This window comes from Amia ocellicauda, chromosome 16, assembly GCF_036373705.1.
Source record: "Amia ocellicauda isolate fAmiCal2 chromosome 16, fAmiCal2.hap1, whole genome shotgun sequence".
NCBI classification, from domain to species: Eukaryota; Metazoa; Chordata; class Actinopteri; order Amiiformes; family Amiidae; genus Amia; species Amia ocellicauda.
Window position 1 is genome coordinate 13,425,676 of NC_089865.1, and position 21,648 is coordinate 13,447,323.

Below are 21,648 nucleotides of genomic sequence, written 5' to 3' on the forward strand. Positions count from 1 at the left end.
ACTATGTCCACTAGAGGGCAGTACAAGCTATTTAATTACACCTTTTCTTCACAGAACACAAATCTGATAATATGCTTACATATTTGAACATAATCGAAAACTAACAATTGTTTTTTCAGTGTTACCTTTTCCCTTTCTTTTAAAATGAAGACAATGAATCCGTAAAGAAAATGTTACAGTTATTTAACATTATTTCAATTGTCAAATATGATTGTTGATTAGAATACAGCACTGAACTTGTTTTACTGTTGCACACAAAGAACAGAATTGAACTCTGGATAATGATCTGACTGTTTAATATTAAATTCATCATTTTATGTATACAGCTGAAGAAAAATAAAAAGTAATTTGTACATACTCAAAGTAGAGGGTTAAGTCTGTGGCCAATATTGACTGCTTTAGAAGTTGCATAAGGTCACTATACTCTCTGGAGGACAAGTTTGAGAAGATATTGTGGCCCTGTAAAGATTCATAGGAAACACAAACATAAGATTATGCAACAGCAAATTGCATAACATTAAAAGTAAATTAATAATACATACTCTGATTAAGCAACTCTGTGCACTGTACATTTATCCAATGTGAAAACCTTGAATAGATCCACACAGTAAAGTGCATATTATTATTATTATTATTATTATTATTATTATTATTATTATTATTATTATTATAGTATTACAAAGTATCATTCAATATTTATTATTAAGTTTGCACTGCTATGCCAAGAAATCTCCCACTTTTTTGGATTTTGGTGAATTTTGGACAGTGTACCTGTAGTTCTTAGGGACTCTGATAATAAAATATAATTTATAAAGATATGCCTCAGTTGTAGGTTAGTTTAACTGTTATTGCCCCTTGAAGAATATACTTTTACTAATTTCCACTGGTTGGTGGAGTGGAACACTGAGCTCCTTTCCATGAATTAAAGGCATTGCTCATCTATATGCAAATGACAAAGGCTATAATTCACTTTCCTTATCATTAAAAACCATTACAGTATTCCAACCAAACATTTGTCAGCTTACAATATCATTAAGGACAGGATAATAAACCTAATGGACCCTATCGTACAAAGTTCTCTCTCTGCTGCAGTCTAAAATGTTTATTTACATTTCTCAGCAATCCCACTTCTGTGGAAATACATCTTTCAGATAATTACTTTAGGATTAAAAAAAACAACACACACAATGACAATAACATCTATAGCACTGCTGTTAGACATGGAAACATTACATTAAAAGTTGATGAGCACAAACAGCTCCTTTGCATTTATTTTTTCTATTAATTTTGTCTTTGGCATTTCCTTCAACGGATAAAAAATACTGATTTATAATGTCACAAATATCCTCAACTGGGTCTCCAGTAGAGTAAAAAAAGCCAATAAAAGTGAGAACATGGGATCTGTATCATTTTGTCAGTAAAACAATATGATGCAGTGGACTTTCTGTACTTTTGTAACTCTACTGATAATTATAGACATTAAATATTTCTACAAACTAAACTGTATGATTTTGCCAAAGGATCATACAGTACTGCTGCACACGCCAGCAGTATCGCTCACTTCTCATTTGCTTTGATGTTTTTCTTAGATAAGTGTTGATCGCCATTATGTCCACAAGAGGGCAGCAAATCTATATTAACCCTAAAGAAACCCAAATGGCAATGCGTGTAATTTGAGCATAATTACACAGGAGTAAAAATATTAAAGAGTACATGAATGGGGATAATGTTGCTACTTATTCCATTCTTATCAGGAGTACTTGGTTTTACTGAGAGCAGCAATTAAACACTACCCAGATTAATATATTGCAAATTAAGAATAGGGCATGAGCCAATGACTTGCGAACAACAGCACAGATTTTAACCATGACAAAAAAAAAAAAAAATCAACACCTGTTCTGTTGATTTATTTAGCTCTATTTTTGATCAATTCCTACCAATAAAATATTGATGAGATATTTTCTTCACCATTAGGAAAAAAAAACATAATTAGCTGTAATGGGTGAGAATTAATATATAATATTGCAAATTAAATAATTAGGAAACGCTTCCTTACTGTAGGCACATTTGTGTGTGTGTATGCTTTGTGTATTTGAAAACTGCAAGTTTGAGAACAGACTATAATCAGAGTTATAGTTGTATTCCAGGCCATATTTGCTACATTCAATAAGTGTTGTCAGTCATAAAAAGGGCTTTGAACATACAGACAAATCAATGAAATCCATAGCCAAAATGAACAGAGTCTTACATTTTGCATTTCAGTCAAATCTCTTTCTCAACACAAAAGGCAATCATTGGATCTACCCTACACTGCTTTTCAAAATGAAAGGCTTTCCGATACATTTTATAGAGGCCACCGGATATAATAACAAATCATTAGTAGACCTTAGCATTATCATTCGAGTTACTGATAGTTAATATTTCATTTTAAAAACACAAAATCCAAATTGTTCTGAGAAGAAAAACCTCACCTGAAGCCCACTCAACAACAGATGAGTCACAGCACAGAAAAGCATGTTATTTTAGAAATAAAAGCCAAAATAAATGTTTTGTCTCAATTTTACTTATCCTTTTCCTCCCTGTATGTCAGGAGAGGGAATTAATCCAGAGTCAACCGCCCCGTGACTTGCCCAGCAACCTGAGACAGGCACCATGAAGGTTTAGATTAATTCTGGGTTTTGAATTAGCAAGGGTGCAGTCAAGAGTTCACTTTTCACCTCATACAACTTTCAAGATCATTGCAAACACCCAACATGACTCTCCCAGGGAATTCTATTTAGTAAATCAGATTAGAAAGGCACATTTTATTTCAGTTATTTGACCTGGATTATTGTGTACGATGTGTAACACAACTGTTCTCACTAACATGGCAGGGCTGCAGAATTGTTCATACTGACGGCAAGAGGAATCTGCAAATCTGCACCAATACAAATAAAATCAGTGAAATAGAAGAAAGATTAGTGCTGTACCTCACTCTGAAGGATCATGACGGCGTGGTTGAAATGGTGATGCTCCAGAGTTGCTGAAGTACCGTACAGCTGAGCCAGCGCTGAACCCGTTCTGATGGAGATAGAAATCAAGGTCTCAGCTCCATTCACACGGGCTTTAATACTCAATTCACAATTCACAGCTGCGTAAAACGTCTTTGTTTGTCAGCATTGTGGATATAATTACCGCTGTACATGTTTAATTTATTTATTTGGAAGATAACTGCCAAATTCTTGATTTGTAAATGCTTGTTATTAATCCTACTTTTGAATGATAATTATTTGCTTTATCTCCTGTATCTATACTTATTTAAGGGCCATTACACATAAAACACTTCCCAGTTCTATAGATATCTCTAGTTACAACTATAAATTAGCATATAGTGCAGATTCCCATGTTCCAAAACCATTGTACTTCAATTTGCAGGTATACTAAATAAATTACTATGATCCAAGGAGTGATTTTCTGTAATCAATCTTTAAAACGTTATGGTATTGACTTCAGATGCTTAACACAATCAATGTAATAAAAGCAAACATTCTCGTAGTTATGTTTATTTCTTGCCTAGGACCAGTGTAATATAGTTTAAGTCTTAGTTTAACACCTAATTTCAACCCAACTGTTTCAATTGTATAGGACTAGACATTCTGAACTATTACTGTGTTTTTTTTATTTATATACAATTCATTAATTGTCAGCAATCCAAGAAAATATTTGTATTGTTCTTAGTATGTGAGTTGTGCATCAGTATCCTACATCACTATCAAGGGTGTTCTGCTAACCTTCCTATCACTATTTTAAGTTTTGGTGACAACTAAAATTAATCATGAGTGAAGTAATGTGTGCTACTTTTGAGGACTAATCTGAAAAGGTCCTCTCTTACCAAATTTGGTTGCGTCAGACCATGCCAGTGACATATATTGCATTTCCACCACACTTTATTGTGAATTTCCTTCAAACTGGTGACTTACTTGGCTTGAAAAGCATTGTTTGTTCCACGGTGATCAAGATCGTGACACAGACAGCCCACAATGAGAGCTAAAATTTCTACCTCAGTCAAGGTTTCCTGAAATCCTGCTGTCTGAGAGGGAACAAAGAAAAACGCAGTTAAAATCAGGCATTTTAATCTTCTTTGAGGAGCAGTGAATGTTCATAAAGCACTCGCCTTTCAATGCGGCAGTGGTCAGGGTACAAAAATACCATTAAAGTGGACTAATGGGAGTGTAAATGGCATATTTTGTTACAAAGTTTGAGTAAGAGCTCCACCTGTAGGCAAGCCTGGAAGCATCTCTAGCTATTAACAGGGAGACGCAGGAAACACAAGATAGAGAGCTGAGAGCTCGCATGGCCATTTGAAAACGTTAAATGTTATAGAGATAGTCTATACGTATGAATCAGCACAGAAAAATAAACTGCAACAGGGAATTTCTTTTAAAACTGCAGGAAGGCAATAATGCTTTGGTTTTAAAACGCTAAAACTGTGAACTGCTCTTTTCCCTTGTTAATAATTCATCAGTTTAGAGAGTAACCCTTGTGCAAAGGCTTTGTGTAACTAAATGTGGAACATATAAGTATCTATTAACTGTAGCCCCAAGGACCTCCACAAAATCTGAGGTGTTGCATCCCCAGAGCACACAAAAAACAAACGTGGCTAACTGTTGGATTTCATGTCACCATTATTTTTTTTGAAGGTGCTGAAAGAGATGAATAGATGTTTTGGAAAAAAGGGAAACCGTGCCCATAAGAAAGATCACTGTGTTTCTATGTCCCATAAACACGTGGCAAGTGAAAATGATGAAGTCTTTACACACAAGGGACTCTGCTAATCCAGGTAGTCAGAAAAATACAATGTCAAATAGACAAAAAATTATTTAGAAATTAATGTTATTGTACAACATTTTTATACATTTTTGATTTTCAGGTTTTTTTGTTGTGTACATTTCTCAGTTTTAGTATCTTTACATACAAAAGCAATGGAGCTACACTGTGCTACATACTTACTGTTAACATGGAGAACATGCACTGACAGACATTGAAAGCGTGCCGCCAGTTGTGGTACAGGACCATGCGATAGTTCTTCCTCACTGTAAGCAGCCACCTGCACAGCGTCTGAAAGTGGAAATATAAAAGTAGGTTGTGCTGCAGCTCTACGTATTGACAGGCTGCCTTTATCAGATGGTCTGTTGTTCACAGAGTGGAATTCACCTCATAATCGATTTTGAATTTTTGCACCATTCCTAACTCCATAAACATGCGCAGGGCGGCCGTGATCATTGCGTCCACATCGAGGGAGAAGTCATCAAAGGAGAGTTTATCGATGCCGAGCTCACAAACAAGCGGGATGTTTGCAGCCTGGGAATGCAGACGAGTGAGTGAGAGAGAGAGAGAGAGAGAGAGACAGAATTCTCAGTGCTGTACTTAAATAATTCAAAGGCAAGGTTTTGCTTGGACTGTTTCATCTTGTTTCCTCATATAAAAAGCCACATGGTTTGACCGTGTCTTCCAGGCTCTCCCTGGGAGATCAAAGGCCCAACTCCACAGGGCCTGCAGGGAAATTGTGTTTTTCTGGCCAGCACAGTTAACATCGTAGGGTAACTTGTTACAGTCCAAGCCCAGATTTGAAAAAAGGAATGAAATTGCCAATTAAATGTACAACTAGGTTTATAATCATTAAATATGAGACAAAACATTAAGAGTATTTTATTTCTCCATATCATAACCTATTTTCTGCATTTGAGTTTGTTTTCAAATGCCAACTGAGAGCATTGTGTTTCAGCGTTTCTTGTGCACTTGTGGATGTTCACCAGGAATCTGGAAGTGAAGGCCAAGAAAATGACCCTTTTGTAATGGGACATGAGGATCTTCAAGTGTATGTATGGTTCAAGGGGAGTCACAACCTTGGGTTTTAGCATGTGTCTCGGAGGAGTCTGGGGGAATGTGCAATGTGAGATATGATGTAACTGGAGCACATCTGTCTGTTAAATTTCTCTGGAAACCTAACCAGATCTGATTCTTATTGGAGCAGGTAATATTTTCAATGACCCCCATTCAAGCTGATAACTATATCCCACTGATGCATGATAATGGGACACACATAAAATTGCCTTTTAAAGACAAGAAAAAAGGCATTTGGATGCTAACCTCTCTCACTCCTATTTTAAGGTTTCAGAGGAAAATTACTGTGCACTGACTGATTACAGATATGCTTTTTATATTCCTTTCATATGATCAGTACTGAGTAAAGACCTAACCTTGTTCCATTTGCTGCTTGTATGCTGAAACAGCCTCCCATCCTTTCCCTATAATATAGACAGAGTAGATTTATGAAAAGGCAATGATTGTCTGCAAAGCCATTCTGATTTTTTTGTATTATTATTTTCTCTCTCAACCCGGACCTACAAATTTCACTGCAGAGAGCACAAGATTCACATGGGTGACTTTCCATCATTGACATTCAGTGTTTCAATGCTTAACAAAGTGTTCAGAAGGTCCTCTCATTCAAAGCCACCTTGAATCCTGATGCCTGATTTATTATCCACTGTATAGCCTTGGAAGTGAATGTATGAACTAGAGTAAATCTTTCTACTCTTCTGAACAGCCACATCATTTCTCAACCCATCCTTCATCCTTCATTCCACCTGTTTCTTACATTATTTCCAATTTTGTTTCCTTCTGTCCCAGTTAAGAAAATTGTTTTTATTATTTTTAAAAAGTACAATGGTAACCATACACACTTATCAAGCTAAGTATTCCAAAAAACCCATTATATTACTACACCGTAAAAGGTGATAGAAAGGTTGACCTAGTCCCATTGAGAATTTTGATAGATTTTTGAATTCTTGACTATATTATCTTCCATTCAAAAACATGGAAATTATTGAAAATGAAAAAAATGTAATAATTAAGTGGCAGTACATAAGGTAAGGAATGATGGATATAATTTTCCTTTTACCTCAGTGGACATTTATTCTTCGATATACTGGTAGTCACAAAGTGGAACCTAGTCTTATTATCATCTACCTTTAAGATTTCAATGATGTTATGCATATCCTGTAAAAACACTTAATTGTTATCAGTAATTATTTGGGGAATCATTACTTTGATCAATAAGCTGAAAATAAGTTTTTTTTTTAAATAGTTACCTTCAGAGTGGGGTAATGAGAGAGAGAGAGAGAGCATACTCAGGATGGTACTCTTAATATGCATAGTTCTTACAATCCTGAATAGGCAATGGGGGTATTTATATTTAAGTTTAAATTGCGCTATGAGCATGCATTCATGACATGTCATGCACAAATGACGCATGATGGCGCTCGTTCTAAAAATGCACAGAAAAAAAAAGTGTGCGACTTAAGTGTCATTATACTTTAGAACACGATACAGTGAGCGCTAGTCGGCCTAATTGGTCCCATAGCAACAAATTTGATGGTATTGCAAAATAATCATGAAGTCATGAAGTAACACTAGACCGCCTCCTCTTCCCCCCATATAAAGAACACTCTTTCCTTCTTACAGAGTAAGATATATATATATATATATATATATATATATATATATATATATATATACATATATATATATATATATATATATATATATATATATATATATACACATATCTATGTATATACAAATGTATAATACAGGTAAATTATGTATTTATTATATTATATTATATTATATTATTTTTTACATGTTTTTTACACTTTGTACATAACCGACCTATACATCTGTACCATTTTTGTATTTCTTTTAACAATTCAATAAAGTGCCTGTGTTCAAAACAAACACATCATGAGTTGTGTCTTATATATTTGCTCTAAGACTTAATTGATACATTAACACATATTTGTGATTGAACACATTAAACGCATAATCCTGTTCTTTAGCACATTAACATATAATTGGTTACCCAGTAGGCTAAGACTAATATATGGCTTTGTGAAAGGAAATCAGGTTCATTACTCAGTTAAAAATAAAAAAGTTTGATGTGAAGGACACACTTTGAAGTAATGTGTTGTTTTTAACACATTATTTAATTAAGGACAACACATTTTCTGTCCTATTTTGTACAATCTGTATTGCTTATTATATAGAAGTTTTTTCCCAAAGGTTTCAACCAGTGCCAGCATTGGAATTAACTCACACAATGTATAGTACTTTAATGAAGTAACACATTGCTTCTAAAAGTGTTTTGCTTCCTTTATCAGTTACTGATTGAACATGTGTGCATAAACAGCCTAATTCTGACAAGTTTTATCAAGTATCTTTCCTCCCTGCTCCATTAACCGACAGGAGCTACAGTGAGGGAAAAAAGTATTTGATCCCCTGCTGATTTTTTACGTTTGCCCACTGACAAAGAAATGATCAGTAGGTGGTGGTAATATGGTAGGTGTATTTTAACACTGAGAGACAGAATAACAGCAAAAAAATCCAGAAAAACGCATTTCAAAAAAGTTATACATTGATTTGCATGTTAATGAGGGAAATAAGTATTTGATCCCCTATCAATCAGCAAGATTTCTGGCTCCCAGGTGTCTTTTATACAGGTAACAAGCTGAGATTAGGAGCGCTCTCTTAAAGGGAGTGCTCCTAATCTCAGCTCATTACCTGTATAAAAGACACCTGTCCACAGAAGCAATCAATCAATCAGATTCCAAACCCTCCACCATGGCCAAGACCAAAGAGCTGTCCAAGGATGTCAGGGACAAGATTGTAGACCTACACAAGGCTGGAATGGGCTACAAGACCATCGTCAAGCAGCTTGCTGAGAAGGTGACAACAGTTGGTGCGATTATTCGCAAATGGAAGAAACACAAAATAACTGTCAGTCTCCCTCGGTCTGGGTTTCCATGCAAGATCTCACCTCGTGGAGTTTCAATGATCATGAGAACGGTGAGGAATCAGCCCAGAACTACACGGGAGGATCTTGTTAATGATCTCAAGGCAGCTGGGACCATAGTCACCAAGAAAACAATTGGTAACACACTATGCCATGAAGGACTGAAATCCTGCAGCGCCCGCAAGGTCCCTCTGATCAAGAAAGCACATGTACAGGCCCGTCTGAAGTTTGCCAACATCTGAATGATTCAGAGGAGAACAGGGTGAAAGTGTTGTGGTCAGATGAGACCAAAATCGAGCTCTTTGGCATCAACCCAACTCGCCATGTTTGGAGGAGGAGGAATGACCCCAAGAACACCATCCCCACCTTCAAACATGGAGGTGGGAACATTATGCTTTGGGGGTGTTTTTCTGCTAAGGGGACAGGACAACTGCACCACATCAAAGGGACGATGGACAGGGCCATGTACCGTCAAATCTTGGGTGAGAACCTCCTTCCTTCAGCCAGGGCATTGAAAATGGGTCGTGGATGGTATTCCAGCATGACAATTACCCAAAACACACAGCCAAGGCAACAAAGGAGTGGCTCAAGAAGAAGCACATTAAGGTCCTGGAGTGGCCTAGCCAGTCTCCACACCTTAATCCCATAGAAAATCTGTGGAGGGACCTGAAGGTTTGAGTTGCCAAATGTCAGCCTCGAAACCTTAAAGTACTAAGTCGAAGGGGTCAAATACTTATTTCCCTCATTAACATGCAAATCAATGTATAACTTTTCTGAAATGCGTTTTTCTGGGTTTGTTTGTTGTTATTCTGTCTCTCACTGTTAAAATACTCCTACCATTAAAATTATAGACTGATCATTTCTTTGTCAGTGGGCAAACATACAAAATCAGCAGGGGATCAAATACTTTTTTCCCTCACTGTGCTTATATAGCCTAAGAAAAGGAATAATGGGAATTGTTGTGCTGTCAGCTTTTTTACACATACTTCTTCTACTGTAATTAGAACAATTAATCATAACAATAATAGTAATAACAATTAATGATATTATTTATTATTTATTTATTTATTTATTTATTTATTTATTTATCATTACTACCTTCTAAAATAAACTCCCATGTAAACGGGGAGGAAGAACTGTCATGACCACAAATGCGCAAGAAATGTGTTTTGCCATGCTTTTCAGTTCTTTCTTTTCATGTAATTTGGCCCAAATTGTACCCAAGACCAATACATATAAAACATTGCCATTATTTAGTGAAGGAGGACCAGGCTTTCAACATATATTCTCTCAAATGTCTAATTGCAAACATTATTATTCAGAATATTCTGCCTCTTCAAAACATTCTTTAAGATCTTAATCACCAAAAAAACCTCCCTTCTTTTGGTTGGATGGCTACATCATAATTGGTTTTATTTATACTTCTGTACATTGTCACAAATTCAATATTTGTCATGCCTGATTCAACATTGAGTGGTTGCATTTTTCTGAGATAAGAAATTACTGCATTAACTTCATTTCAACTGCTCTGGCCACAGTCATTGGTAAGTTATCTAGTGCTATGATTATTCCTTAATGTTTGCCATGCTCAAGATGATGACTTTGTTAAATCACTCACCTAATGAGGAAAGACAATCCTTGAAAACCAATAAGGCAGTTCACTCTCAATTTAAGCTTTATTAGCATTCTTGGCAAACCAGTGACACAGTAAAAAGTTAAGCTAATAAAAAACACAGGAATCAATGTGTCAATATGATTGATTCTGCTTTGACATCATATATTCCCTTAGGCCAGAGAGACAACCCTGCACCAGTTTCCAATACTTCAAGCTAAGTCAACATAAACTTACTGAGGTTAAGAAGGTCTACATTTTATACAGTAATCATTTAAGAAACATAAGATCATAAAACATCATTATAATTGGTCATCTGTCTACAGACATTCAATTACATTAAAATGATCAAGCCTAGTAAAATATTTCTATTTGGCTCAATTTCACAGAAGATCAAACATTCTCCACTCATTTCCCATTTTAAATAATAAGCAAAACATGCCCAGGGGAAATACTGTACCACTGTCTTGGTCATTCCTGTACAATATATTTTATTTGTCATACTCACACTAGTCACTGTATTGTTTTGACTATTAATTTTGTGTAGCTTCTGAAATCACTAGCCATTATTAATTATCTACTTTCAAAGTAATTTCACGTTAATTTTTTAAGTTAAATCTCCGTACTGTGTAAAAATGTTTCTTCACCATTCACGATGTGATGTTAACTGCTTTGGATTACTTTACTGTATGAATGTGTACCTCTTGATTTTTAAGCTATATATATTATTACTCTACCTTCTGTTAATATAACAACAGTGTGAATCATATTGAACAAACAGTGATACCCTAATTTTGGCTCTAGGCCACCCCTTGGCTCCCTAGAGATCCACTCAGCAGAATTTAGTAATTACTTCTATAGTTCACTTTCCTTTCCAGGCCAACTTGGGTCTATATACATTACTGCACCAGGCTACTCATTAGGAATTCCTATATAATTTCAAACTGGAAAAGGCAGTCTTAAAACATCACATGGTGGAGTCCACATTTTGTGCTGTAGCTCCACCACTGACTCGTTCCTCAGAAGGGAAGAGGTTAGCCTTTTCCAGTCAAAAAAATCTCATACCATAATATATTGAGGGAAAGGAGTATAGCATTGTGTATCTCTGACAAATGATAAACAAGTGACTGTGTTTGAATACAAAAAAGGAAGGTTACTGTTGTACATTATCTGGAAAACTACTAACCTTTCATTATGAAATCAATGCCCCTTTCATCTGACTGCGAAAGAGTCTTTTGAGATGTCATGTTAACAGATTTGGGTAGTGCTTTTCCCCATTCTGCAGTCATAGTGACATAGCTACTGTGAGTGCAAAACTTTCAATAAATGTTCTTACTGTTGAATTGGCAAGCTACTTACACACACCATACCTGTATGATAGCAACAATAAAGGTGCCTCCAGTGACAGCGGAGTGAAGCAAGCATACAAGTCATCAACCATACCTGTCAACCAGTATGACAGGGGGTTTGGAATATAAGTTTGTTGCTTGGGATTTTGGTATTTGAACAAAGTCTCCAAGAAGATATACTTTAAGGATTTGGATTGTACAAATGTTAAAGAGTAGAATTATTCGACATCAGTTGGAGGAGGGGGTAGTTTTGTAGAATAACAAGTGAAACTGTCACAGTATTAACAATACCAATCAGTCTGTCTAGACTGTGTACTCATCAGCACGTCAAACAGACATTCTCAATTAATCAAAAAATAAACATAGAAAACAATTGCCAGGACAAAATAGAAAATAAAACAAATAATAATATTACAGATGTACTAAATACAATTGCAATGGTATTTGTTAAAATGGTTAAATCATGTATATTTAATTACATAATCAATAAGATGCTTTTAATTAAAGAAATGCGGCACATGGAAATGCATTTATCAACTGCAGATTTTTGTATTTGTTGTTGTATAAGACGTATTATAAAGAAGTCCAAACCATTTTCTAGCATTACAGAATGTTGTCAGTTTTAATAGAACCGTATAACTTTCTCAAATTTTCTTGTTTGTCTTGTTATATCATTTTAATACTGCTATCTGTCACAATCTATGTACTAAGGTTCAAAAGCAGTGCGTAAAGCAGACACTGATTTTATTGAGCATGGAATATGGTTGCTTGGGGAGCTCCAAGCAAACATTTTCTAAATATCACTGTGTTCATGTTCCTTGTGTGTGCAGAAAACACAATCAAGAGGTTGTTTTAATTTCGATGCAGCAGTGTCTTAATCTGCTGATGTTGGGAATAGAATAATGCCATTTGAGCTGCAGGAGAAGCCACAGCCAAATGCATTTAATAATTTGTTATCAGCAAATATTTGTCTTTCTATTACGTGAATTCAACTGACATCCATGACATTGTTTATATTTCTGCTGAATAGATGTTGTGGTTGGAAAGAATTCTTATGTGTAGCTTTGCATAAGTAAACAAGCTTAGAAAACAAATGTTTGTGAATCCCTGTCTGATAAAGCAAAAAATAATCAAACAAGATGGGCTCCATATCAAAAGAATTCAACCTAAAGATAAAATAATGGTAGGACCAAATTTGTTGAAAAGTTTGAGTGAGGAGCCCACACATAGCTGCTGAAAGAGTTTTCCCCTCATATTTATATGGGGGAAGTAGCGTGTTATTGAATTTAAATCTCGTGAATATTTGGTACAGCTGTTGTTGTTGCAGGTTGTTGCCATGCACTCATCTGGCCGTTTTGTTCTCATTTCTATTGTGCGTTGCTGACGTGTGCTGCCTTTCAAGTCACCATCCCATTTTCATTTAAATACACCCGATCTGCGTGATACGTAATGAATGGGCAATAATAGCGTGACAATCAAGAGGTTTAAAGTTGATGCATCAAAGCCCAGCTCTAATAACAATCTCAATACAGAAGATGCTCTTAATGCTACAGGTTGTAAAATAGTTGTCAATGTTGTAATTATGTGTGTGTGTGAGGGGTGTGGTTGGGTTTTGCAGAAGTGGAGAATGTCAAATGTCTTTTGTGCTGTTATCTATTAATGATTTCTCTTATGTACTGAAAATCGACACATGGCTTGAGCTGTATTGGCAGTGCCTATGGGGGACATGTTACAGAAACACGGTATATGTATATATGTTTGCAAAATCACACAATCTATGAAGAACGATCAACATTAATTATGTTTTATGACACAGGCCCAATCAGCATATGCTGCACAACAAGCTTTCCCTACCATATAAATAATGCAGGTAGCTCATTAAATATTGATTGAACATACACTTTTGGGGGTGGGGGTGGGGGGGGCGCATCACATTTAGGTTATTAGAATTAAAAAGGGACTCTTCCCTTTTTAATTCTAATAACCTAAATGTGATGCGCCCCCCCCACCCCCACCCCCAAAAGTGTATGTTCAATCAAATCCAAACTCTGCCACTGTGGATGTGGCAGGATGATTAAAATGCAGAAGGTGAATGGGAGAGGGATGATTGTTGAAGGCTCTCTCTAAAATGCAGCCCAGACTAAAATGATTTTTAAAAATTTGAAATGGATACAAATGATACAATACGGAAATACCAAAGCTTTACCAAAACATCTAGGAATATAAAAACTTTCTCACTTCTCGGTATCTAGTACCTGAAAACAATGTATTGGGTTTTGTTTCTGCAGGTATCATTTTTTGCTTTACTTCATGGAAAAGAGAAGTCTAATGAAGGCTCTGTGAATCTTGATTTTCTACGGTTCTCTGGGTGTTACTGTAGAGAATATGAAGTTGTGGCCCGAGCAGGGAGGCTGCCTCTGTTGCTAAGTCGTGTGGAGAATGTCTCTGTTTTTTGCCTCTGGGGACCTCACACACAGATAGCTAGTTTCTTGTTCTAATTTTTCATTGTCCCATAGATAATCTGCTGCTGTATGTTAAGCAAAGGGCATCTGTGTATTTGCTTTTTTGCTGATATGTGGTAAGGTACAGATAACTAATGAACTGCTGTAAAAAATAAAAATAAAAAAATAATCCAAGGCTCATTATCGAGCTCAAACATGAAGCCCTAACCAATTACTTTCTAACAAGATGAAACTGTAGGAGAACTGAATTATGGACTGATATCATGTTTTTATTTTGTTTCCCTTTGGGAGATTACTCAGGCTCTGTAACCCTCCACATACTAATAAAATGTGGCAGCTGGACATGAGATAAAGCAAAATCATTCACAATAAATACATTGAAAAACATTTTGAAATATAGGCCTTTAATTGTCAAGCAAATGCAGAAGAGAGGAAGGAGTGAGAAGTCAAGCTATACTTTTTTCATCAAGTTGCATGAAAGATTGTATATTATTAAATTGAAGGGAAAGAGTGACAATTCACTTATCATAGTGAGGTTAATCATTATATAAGAAGCCGTTTTTGTTCTGGAATTACAACAAAGCTCTACAAATTATTAAATACATAACAACATAATAGTTTGTAAGTGGTTAATACATAAGCAAGTATCAGTCTGAAGAAGATTGTGCTCTTTGCCTGGTACAATTTTATACATTGTATTGGACATGGAAATATTTTCAGAAAGTTACAATGAACAAAATTATATGAAAGCTATTCATGCTTCACTACCAGTTATGCCAGAAAATGTTCAGAAGAGGGTTTGAGTGTTCAAAAGCCCATGTATTGTATTAAAAGCATTGTATTAAATACCTCTTATTTTGTGGACTCCTGCAATTTTACAAAAAAAAAGTTATTTGTATTATCTGGCCGCATTCCTTGCTGCCTTAAACATCCAGTAATAGCGACCCTTAAGAGGCACCCACAAATGTACAAATGCGGGGAGGGGGGGGCTATAAAAAACAAATTTTACACATCAGAGAATGCTTCACATCGTTAGAAAGCTGACAGTCTCAGCTTTCATGGGATACCAAACACTTGGCAGAGAGTACACATGGGATTAAAGATAAGCACATGGTTTTGGTGCCCTTTTCAGGGTACCAGAGGGGTTTGTCAGCTTAATTGGTTAAATTTTGTTAAACAAAACGATTCCATGATTTATTTTTTATCTCCAATTGTTTATTTGTTCTATGCTTTTGAGTACATTGAGACATTAAACTGTGTAAATTTCAATAAAAACTGGGACAATTGAGGTGTTCTAAATGTTTTGACCGGTAGTGTACATAATATAAGATTGTATTATGGTTTTGGACTTTACATGAAACATATATACAGTTAGGTCCATAAATATTTGGACAGTGACACAATTGTCATAATTTTGGCTCTGTACACCACCACAATGGATTTGAAAGGAAACAATCAAGATGTGCTTTAAGTGTAGACTTCATCTCTAATTTGAGGGTAGTTCCATCCAAATTGGGTGAACGGTGTAGGAATTACACCCATTTTTATATGTGGTCCCCCAATTTTAGGGGCTCAAAAGTATTTGGACAAACTAACATAATCATGAATTAAATTGTGAGTTTCAATACTTGGTTGCAAATCCTTTGCAGTCAATGACTGCCTGAAGTCTGGAAGCCATAGACATCACCAGATGCTGGGTTTCTTCCCTGGTGTTGCTCTGCCAGGCCTGCACTGCAGTTGTCTTTAGTTCCTGCTTGTTCTTCAGGCATTTTCCTTCAGTTTTGCCTTCAGCAAGTGAAATGCTGCTCAATTGGATTCAGGTCAGGTGATTGACTTGGCCATTGCAGAACATTCAATTTCTTCGCCTTAAAAAAGTCTTGGGTTACTTTCGCAGTATGCTTCGGGTCATTGTCCATCTGCACTGTCCAATGAGTTTTTAAGCATTTGGCTGAATATGAGCAGATAATATAGCCCCAAACACTTCGGAATTCATCCTGCTGCTTTTGTCTGCAGTCACATCATCAATAAATTCAAAGGTACTAGTTCCCTTGGCTGCCATACATGCCCATGCCATAACATGCTTCACAGATGAGGTGGTATGCTTCGGATCATGAACAGATCCTTCCCTTCTCCATACTCTTCTCTTCCCATCATTCTGGTTTAAGTTGATCTTTGTCTCATCTGTCCATAGGATGTTGTTCCAGAATGGTACAGGGATCTTTTGATGTTTTTTTTTTGGCAAACTCTAATCTGATCTTCCCGTTTCTTGTTTACAGGGTAAACCCTGTGTATTTACTCTGGTGAAGTCTTCTCTTGATTGTTGACTTTGACGCAGATACGCTTACCTCCTGGAGGGTGTTCTTGATCTGGCCAACTGTTGTGAAGGGGTTTTTCTTCACCAGGGAAAGAATTATTCTGTCATCCACCACAATTGTTTTCCATGGTCTTCCAGGCCTTTTGGTGTTCCTGAGCTCACCAGTGTGTTCTTTCTTTTTAAGAATGTACCGAATAGTTGATTTGGCCACACCTAATGTTTTTGGCAGAGGATCACCAGGGAAGAAACCCAGCATCTGGTGATGTCTATGGGTTCCAGACTTCAGGCAGTCATTGACTGCAAAGGATTTGCAACCAAGTATTGAAACTCACAATTTAATTCATGATTATGTTAGTTTGTCCAAATACTTTTGAGCCCCTAAAATTGGGGGACCACATATAAAAATGGGTGTAATTCGTACACCGTTCACCCAGTTTGGATGTAACTACCCTCAAATTAAAGATGAAGGTCTACATTTAAAGCACATCTTGTTTCCTTTCAAATCCATTGTGGTGGCGTACAGAGCCAAAATGATGATAATAGTAATGTTTTGTAATGTCTTATGAATGTTCTCCATCACATTAAATAAACTTTCAGAGGATTTCCTGATATTGTAGTTATATCCTCTGCTACTCAGCATTGATATAAATATACAATTTCTTTACAGTCCACTTTCTGCTTTGTAAATCTACTGAAAGACAAGTCGTAATGGGGAATTGAAAGAGTACTGTAAGAAAGTGCCGCTGAAGGAGGAAAAGTATTCAAATGTCACACTAGAAACCCATTGAGAAGACTTCATACAAAGCCAATGCAGCTGGAATGAAATGTATATTTTGTTGATGTAAAGTGTCCTGTTTCTGCATTACTGCTGGAGATGGTACAATTCAGTGTGACCACACTGTGTGTGGGGAATTGAGTACTTCTAACAACTTGTTTCTGAAAAAGAGTACCTCCAGTCTTTTAATCAAAACCTATTTACAACATCAAACAAATGAGAACGGCAATGCCCCAGCCAAAACGAGTGTTGTCTGGTACACAGTAAATCATCTCTGCACATCTCTGTTTCCTTTCTCAGTAAATGTATATTGGACTATATATATACATACAGCTAATTGCACAGACCTCAATTAACACTACTAGTCTTGGACTACGCTACCTTAACCTTGGGTTGCCCAAGACTCGTGCTAATCTGGGTCTATGAAACCAACTCATTATGTACAAATACCTAATGAAGGGGAAATCATTTGAATTTATTTGATAATAATCACATTGCTGTATTACATTTTAATATCAAGGCACAATTTATGTTAGGAAGAAGAAGATACATTTATATACTCTGATTTTATCTCTATTCTTGCTATTGAATGCATAGGATGTCCCTTACCTTAAATTTATCCACTTCAGTCTTGGAACACGTTGCGTGGTATGATAGGACCTGTCAGAGAATTGCAAATATAATGAGACTAGTTCATTGTTCGCTTTACAAGAAACAAAATGAACAAAATAAAGACAAAATATCACATTGTGATGCCTGAACATGTCAATTCCCCTGCGGAACAAAACCTTCAAGAACAAAGCAATTATAGGGCTTCTCTGCTTTTCTGTACTTGGTTACACAGTTCAATCATGGTAACCCAATGGAATCCACAGGGTTAGAGGCTATTGTTACATTACTGTTGATTCAGACCAGGCTTGTGAATGTGTTTGGAATGTTATTGCTCACACTACTGGAACTAAAAAATATTTAACGAATATAGCCATTATATTTATATTATTGTAACATTCTGAACATAAATTGTTATTATCGTGATTAGCATTTGCATGAAATACAGTATCAATGCAATTTGAAGTCAGGAGATTTTTTCATTTTTCTTTGAATGTAACAACATAATATTCACCAACCATCAATGCCCAGTGGAAATTAAATAAGCAGTGTTGCTCTACAGTATTTATCAAATGTATTTGTTTGTCAGTTATTTGGCATTATCACATTATCACATTAAAACAAGAGCAGTGAAAAACTGCATTACATAATGTGTAAAAAGGTATTTACGGATCAAAAGAGAAACCTCCTTTGAGTAAGTGTGCGCTAGGCTTGTCCCTAGCTTCTCGGCTACGGAGACTGAGATGCTGTCAACTCAGATGCATGTCATGTTTAGTACCAATGTCCCTGCAGGTGCTTTTCTTCGATCTGCAGTGAAATAACTTCTACAGCTTATGCATTTCTTATTTGATCAAGTACACTCATGTTTATTCAGAGCTGCCAAAGGCTTTGATCTGCATGCTTACTCATTTCATAATGCTTCCCCGATGCACATTATTGCTTTTAAAGACAGAGGATAAATAGCTGAAGTACTGAACAGTTCTTGTGTGTTTGTTCTCTCCAGTGAGGAGAACTGGTCAGCCTGCATTTATTTAGGTTTCCCTTTTTATAATTAGTAAAACAAATTCAGGGCTTATGACAGATGGGATAGGAATGGTACCCATAGTGTAATATTATTACCAGGCAGAATTCCATTGCAGAGGGGAAACATATTTGTAAGAAGATGTGACACAGCTGGATAAACAGAGCTCAATAAGCACTAATCTTGGACAACTGTACCTGAAATAGCATTGTCAGTCCAACTCTAATACTACTCTGGGTCTGTGAAAGCACCCCAATGAGAACACATGAGTTCTGCTTGTAAAAATGTAATACTTAAATACATTATATATATATATATATATATATATATATATATATATATATATATATATATATATATATATATATATATATGCGTTATATGCGCCTGCACACACACACACACACACACGAAAAAGGAAATATGTTATGCAATGTGTCTCGGCCCATAGATCAACCCTAAAATATACAAAACTATCTCACTTTTTATTAAAAATGAAAATGCAGTGAAATATTTTATATGTATTGTTTCCTGCCCCTAAGAAAAACAAACAAGGCTGGTATCACCACTGTTGCAGGCATATTGCCTGTCTGGATGGATTGATGGCTCTGGAATAGGGTTGTGTAGATCAATGTCAACTTAAACAATAAAAAACACATTTAGTGTGCTCTGTGAGTGGTCTGTGAGTACTTGTGCTTCACATCTGCAGCGATGCACAGGCCACATTTCAGACACATTATTTTTGTCACACTTTACATCGTATGAAATGGTTGCTTGATGATGATGAGAAACCCAAATTGTGAGGTGTGCTAATGCACCAACAGGGGGGAGGCACTAGAAGCCATGCTGAAGACTAATTGTCACTAATGTCCTGCAACCCTTTATTCCTGAAGTTTGACAAGCATAACAAACCCAAGAATGTAAAACAAGTATTTCATAATTTTGCAGCAATGTTGAATCACTATGATATCAAAAACATACTGTGTAGTCCACCATGAATATAAGTGTTGTACTGGTTCCCACTGCTCACATTTAAAACTGTTAAGTAAACAACTTCATATCCAGGTTTGAGAGTTTGGTATTATGTGCCATTTGATAAACATTTCCTAGGTAATAAACTGGTAAATGTCTGATAAATGTAAATGTCACAAGTGAGGGTCTTACATCCAGAGCCACTGACTGCTTTGCCCAAGACTTCTTCACTTGGTCGTACATTATTGTGTTGTTGATGCCAAGGCCACAGAAGATAACAAAAGCCTGTGGAAAAGAAGGCAAAGTTTAGATCAGTGTCTGGAACATACCTCCATGAATAGAGATATACACAAGAGGCATACAGTACCTCAAAGAGCCGCTGATCCGCATCATCGAACGGCTTCCCATCGAGCCTGTTCAGGACCTGAGCCACCCCTGTGCATTGAAGACAGAAGGTAATTGCGGCTGTTTAGGAATTCTTGCTACATACCTTGAATCTGTTCTAATTAGTTCTCATCCAAAAGCTCATTTATTTTGTCCTTTGCCAATTGCTCAGTATAACTCCACTGCTCTTTCATATATGTAATCTATTTCCATACACTGATCCCCAATTAGTTTGAAATCACGACCACACATTAATTAAACCCATTGATAAAATAGTACATGGGACCAGTTCTCTAGTGCTGTAATGAAATCATAAGAAGCTCTGTTTCTTTTCTTTTTTTTAATAGGGATATCATAGTAAGAACCTTCAGTACAGAAAAGTAGATGATTTAAAAATATGCACAGTTAAGACATATTTTGAAACCTTTAGATTTTTAAATTAAAAATTATACTGTTTATGGTGTCTAACTGGTAATAAAAACCTCATTAAACGTAGTGTTAACAAGGCACATTTTCAGACTCAATTACTATTGTGAGCTGCATGACTTCAGAATATTAATTACACAAGTGGGCTATGTTGATGAAGGAATGAACAATAGTGTCCCATGAAATAACATTATTGTACCATTTAAGTTTCTTTCACTCGAGTCTTAACCTAAAAATAAGCATCTGCATCCCCAGCCTTCTTCATCTTTTCAATAAATTTGCTTGCAACAGTTGACATTGTGTACATTTTTCTGCCATTGTTTTCCCTGTTAATTTGTTGCTTCTGCCTGGATTTTGTGATTGTGTAAATCCAAAAGCAGAAAAGAAAAAGAAAAAAGAAAATAGCTGAATAGACTTCTATTCAGTGACAGCGAAGGAGCCCAAAAGATCATAATGTTGAGGGCATTCTGCCCTTCGGGGAAGTGTTCATTTCTTTCACAGCATTATAACCTCAGCTATATATATAATATAAGACTAAAGTGTCTTCCATAACATTCTCACATGTGTTACTGAGCTAATCTTTGGGAAGCTCTTTATCAGAACCTGCAGTGCAATTGAATTGTACTGTGCTGTAGGAAGATGAAGGGGATGCTGGGGATGTTGGTGTATTGGAAAAAAAACAAAAAAATGGTGTACTACACCGCTTCATACAGAGACTGGTGCGCTGTATTGTTCCAAACCTTGGGAAATATGCAATAACATTAGTGCCACTCTCTGAAGCCAGTTCACAGTTGCAAGCTTTCCCAAGGCTAATCAATCCCATTCAGGTAAGAGAGTAAATCACAAGCTGTTTTTGCTATAGCAAAGCAACTGTTGAGACAAAACACATTCCAA

At 36.1% G+C, this 21,648-nt stretch overlaps 1 protein-coding gene across 1 annotated transcript in view; it reads right to left on the reverse strand.

The window, feature by feature from the left end:
* pde11a (phosphodiesterase 11a) overlaps nucleotides 1–21,648 on the reverse strand; it is a 67,602-nt gene that overhangs the window by 12,016 nt on the left and 33,938 nt on the right. Inside the window, exons 8-15 of the mRNA XM_066687816.1 lie at nucleotides 20,312–20,379; nucleotides 20,137–20,229; nucleotides 17,952–18,002; nucleotides 5,194–5,340; nucleotides 4,990–5,097; nucleotides 3,960–4,069; nucleotides 2,970–3,060; nucleotides 359–459 (exon numbers count right to left, since the gene is read on the reverse strand). Of these exons, the coding sequence (XP_066543913.1) occupies nucleotides 359–459; nucleotides 2,970–3,060; nucleotides 3,960–4,069; nucleotides 4,990–5,097; nucleotides 5,194–5,340; nucleotides 17,952–18,002; nucleotides 20,137–20,229; nucleotides 20,312–20,379 (769 nt within the window). The remainder of the gene's footprint in view (nucleotides 1–358; nucleotides 460–2,969; nucleotides 3,061–3,959; nucleotides 4,070–4,989; nucleotides 5,098–5,193; nucleotides 5,341–17,951; nucleotides 18,003–20,136; nucleotides 20,230–20,311; nucleotides 20,380–21,648) is intronic.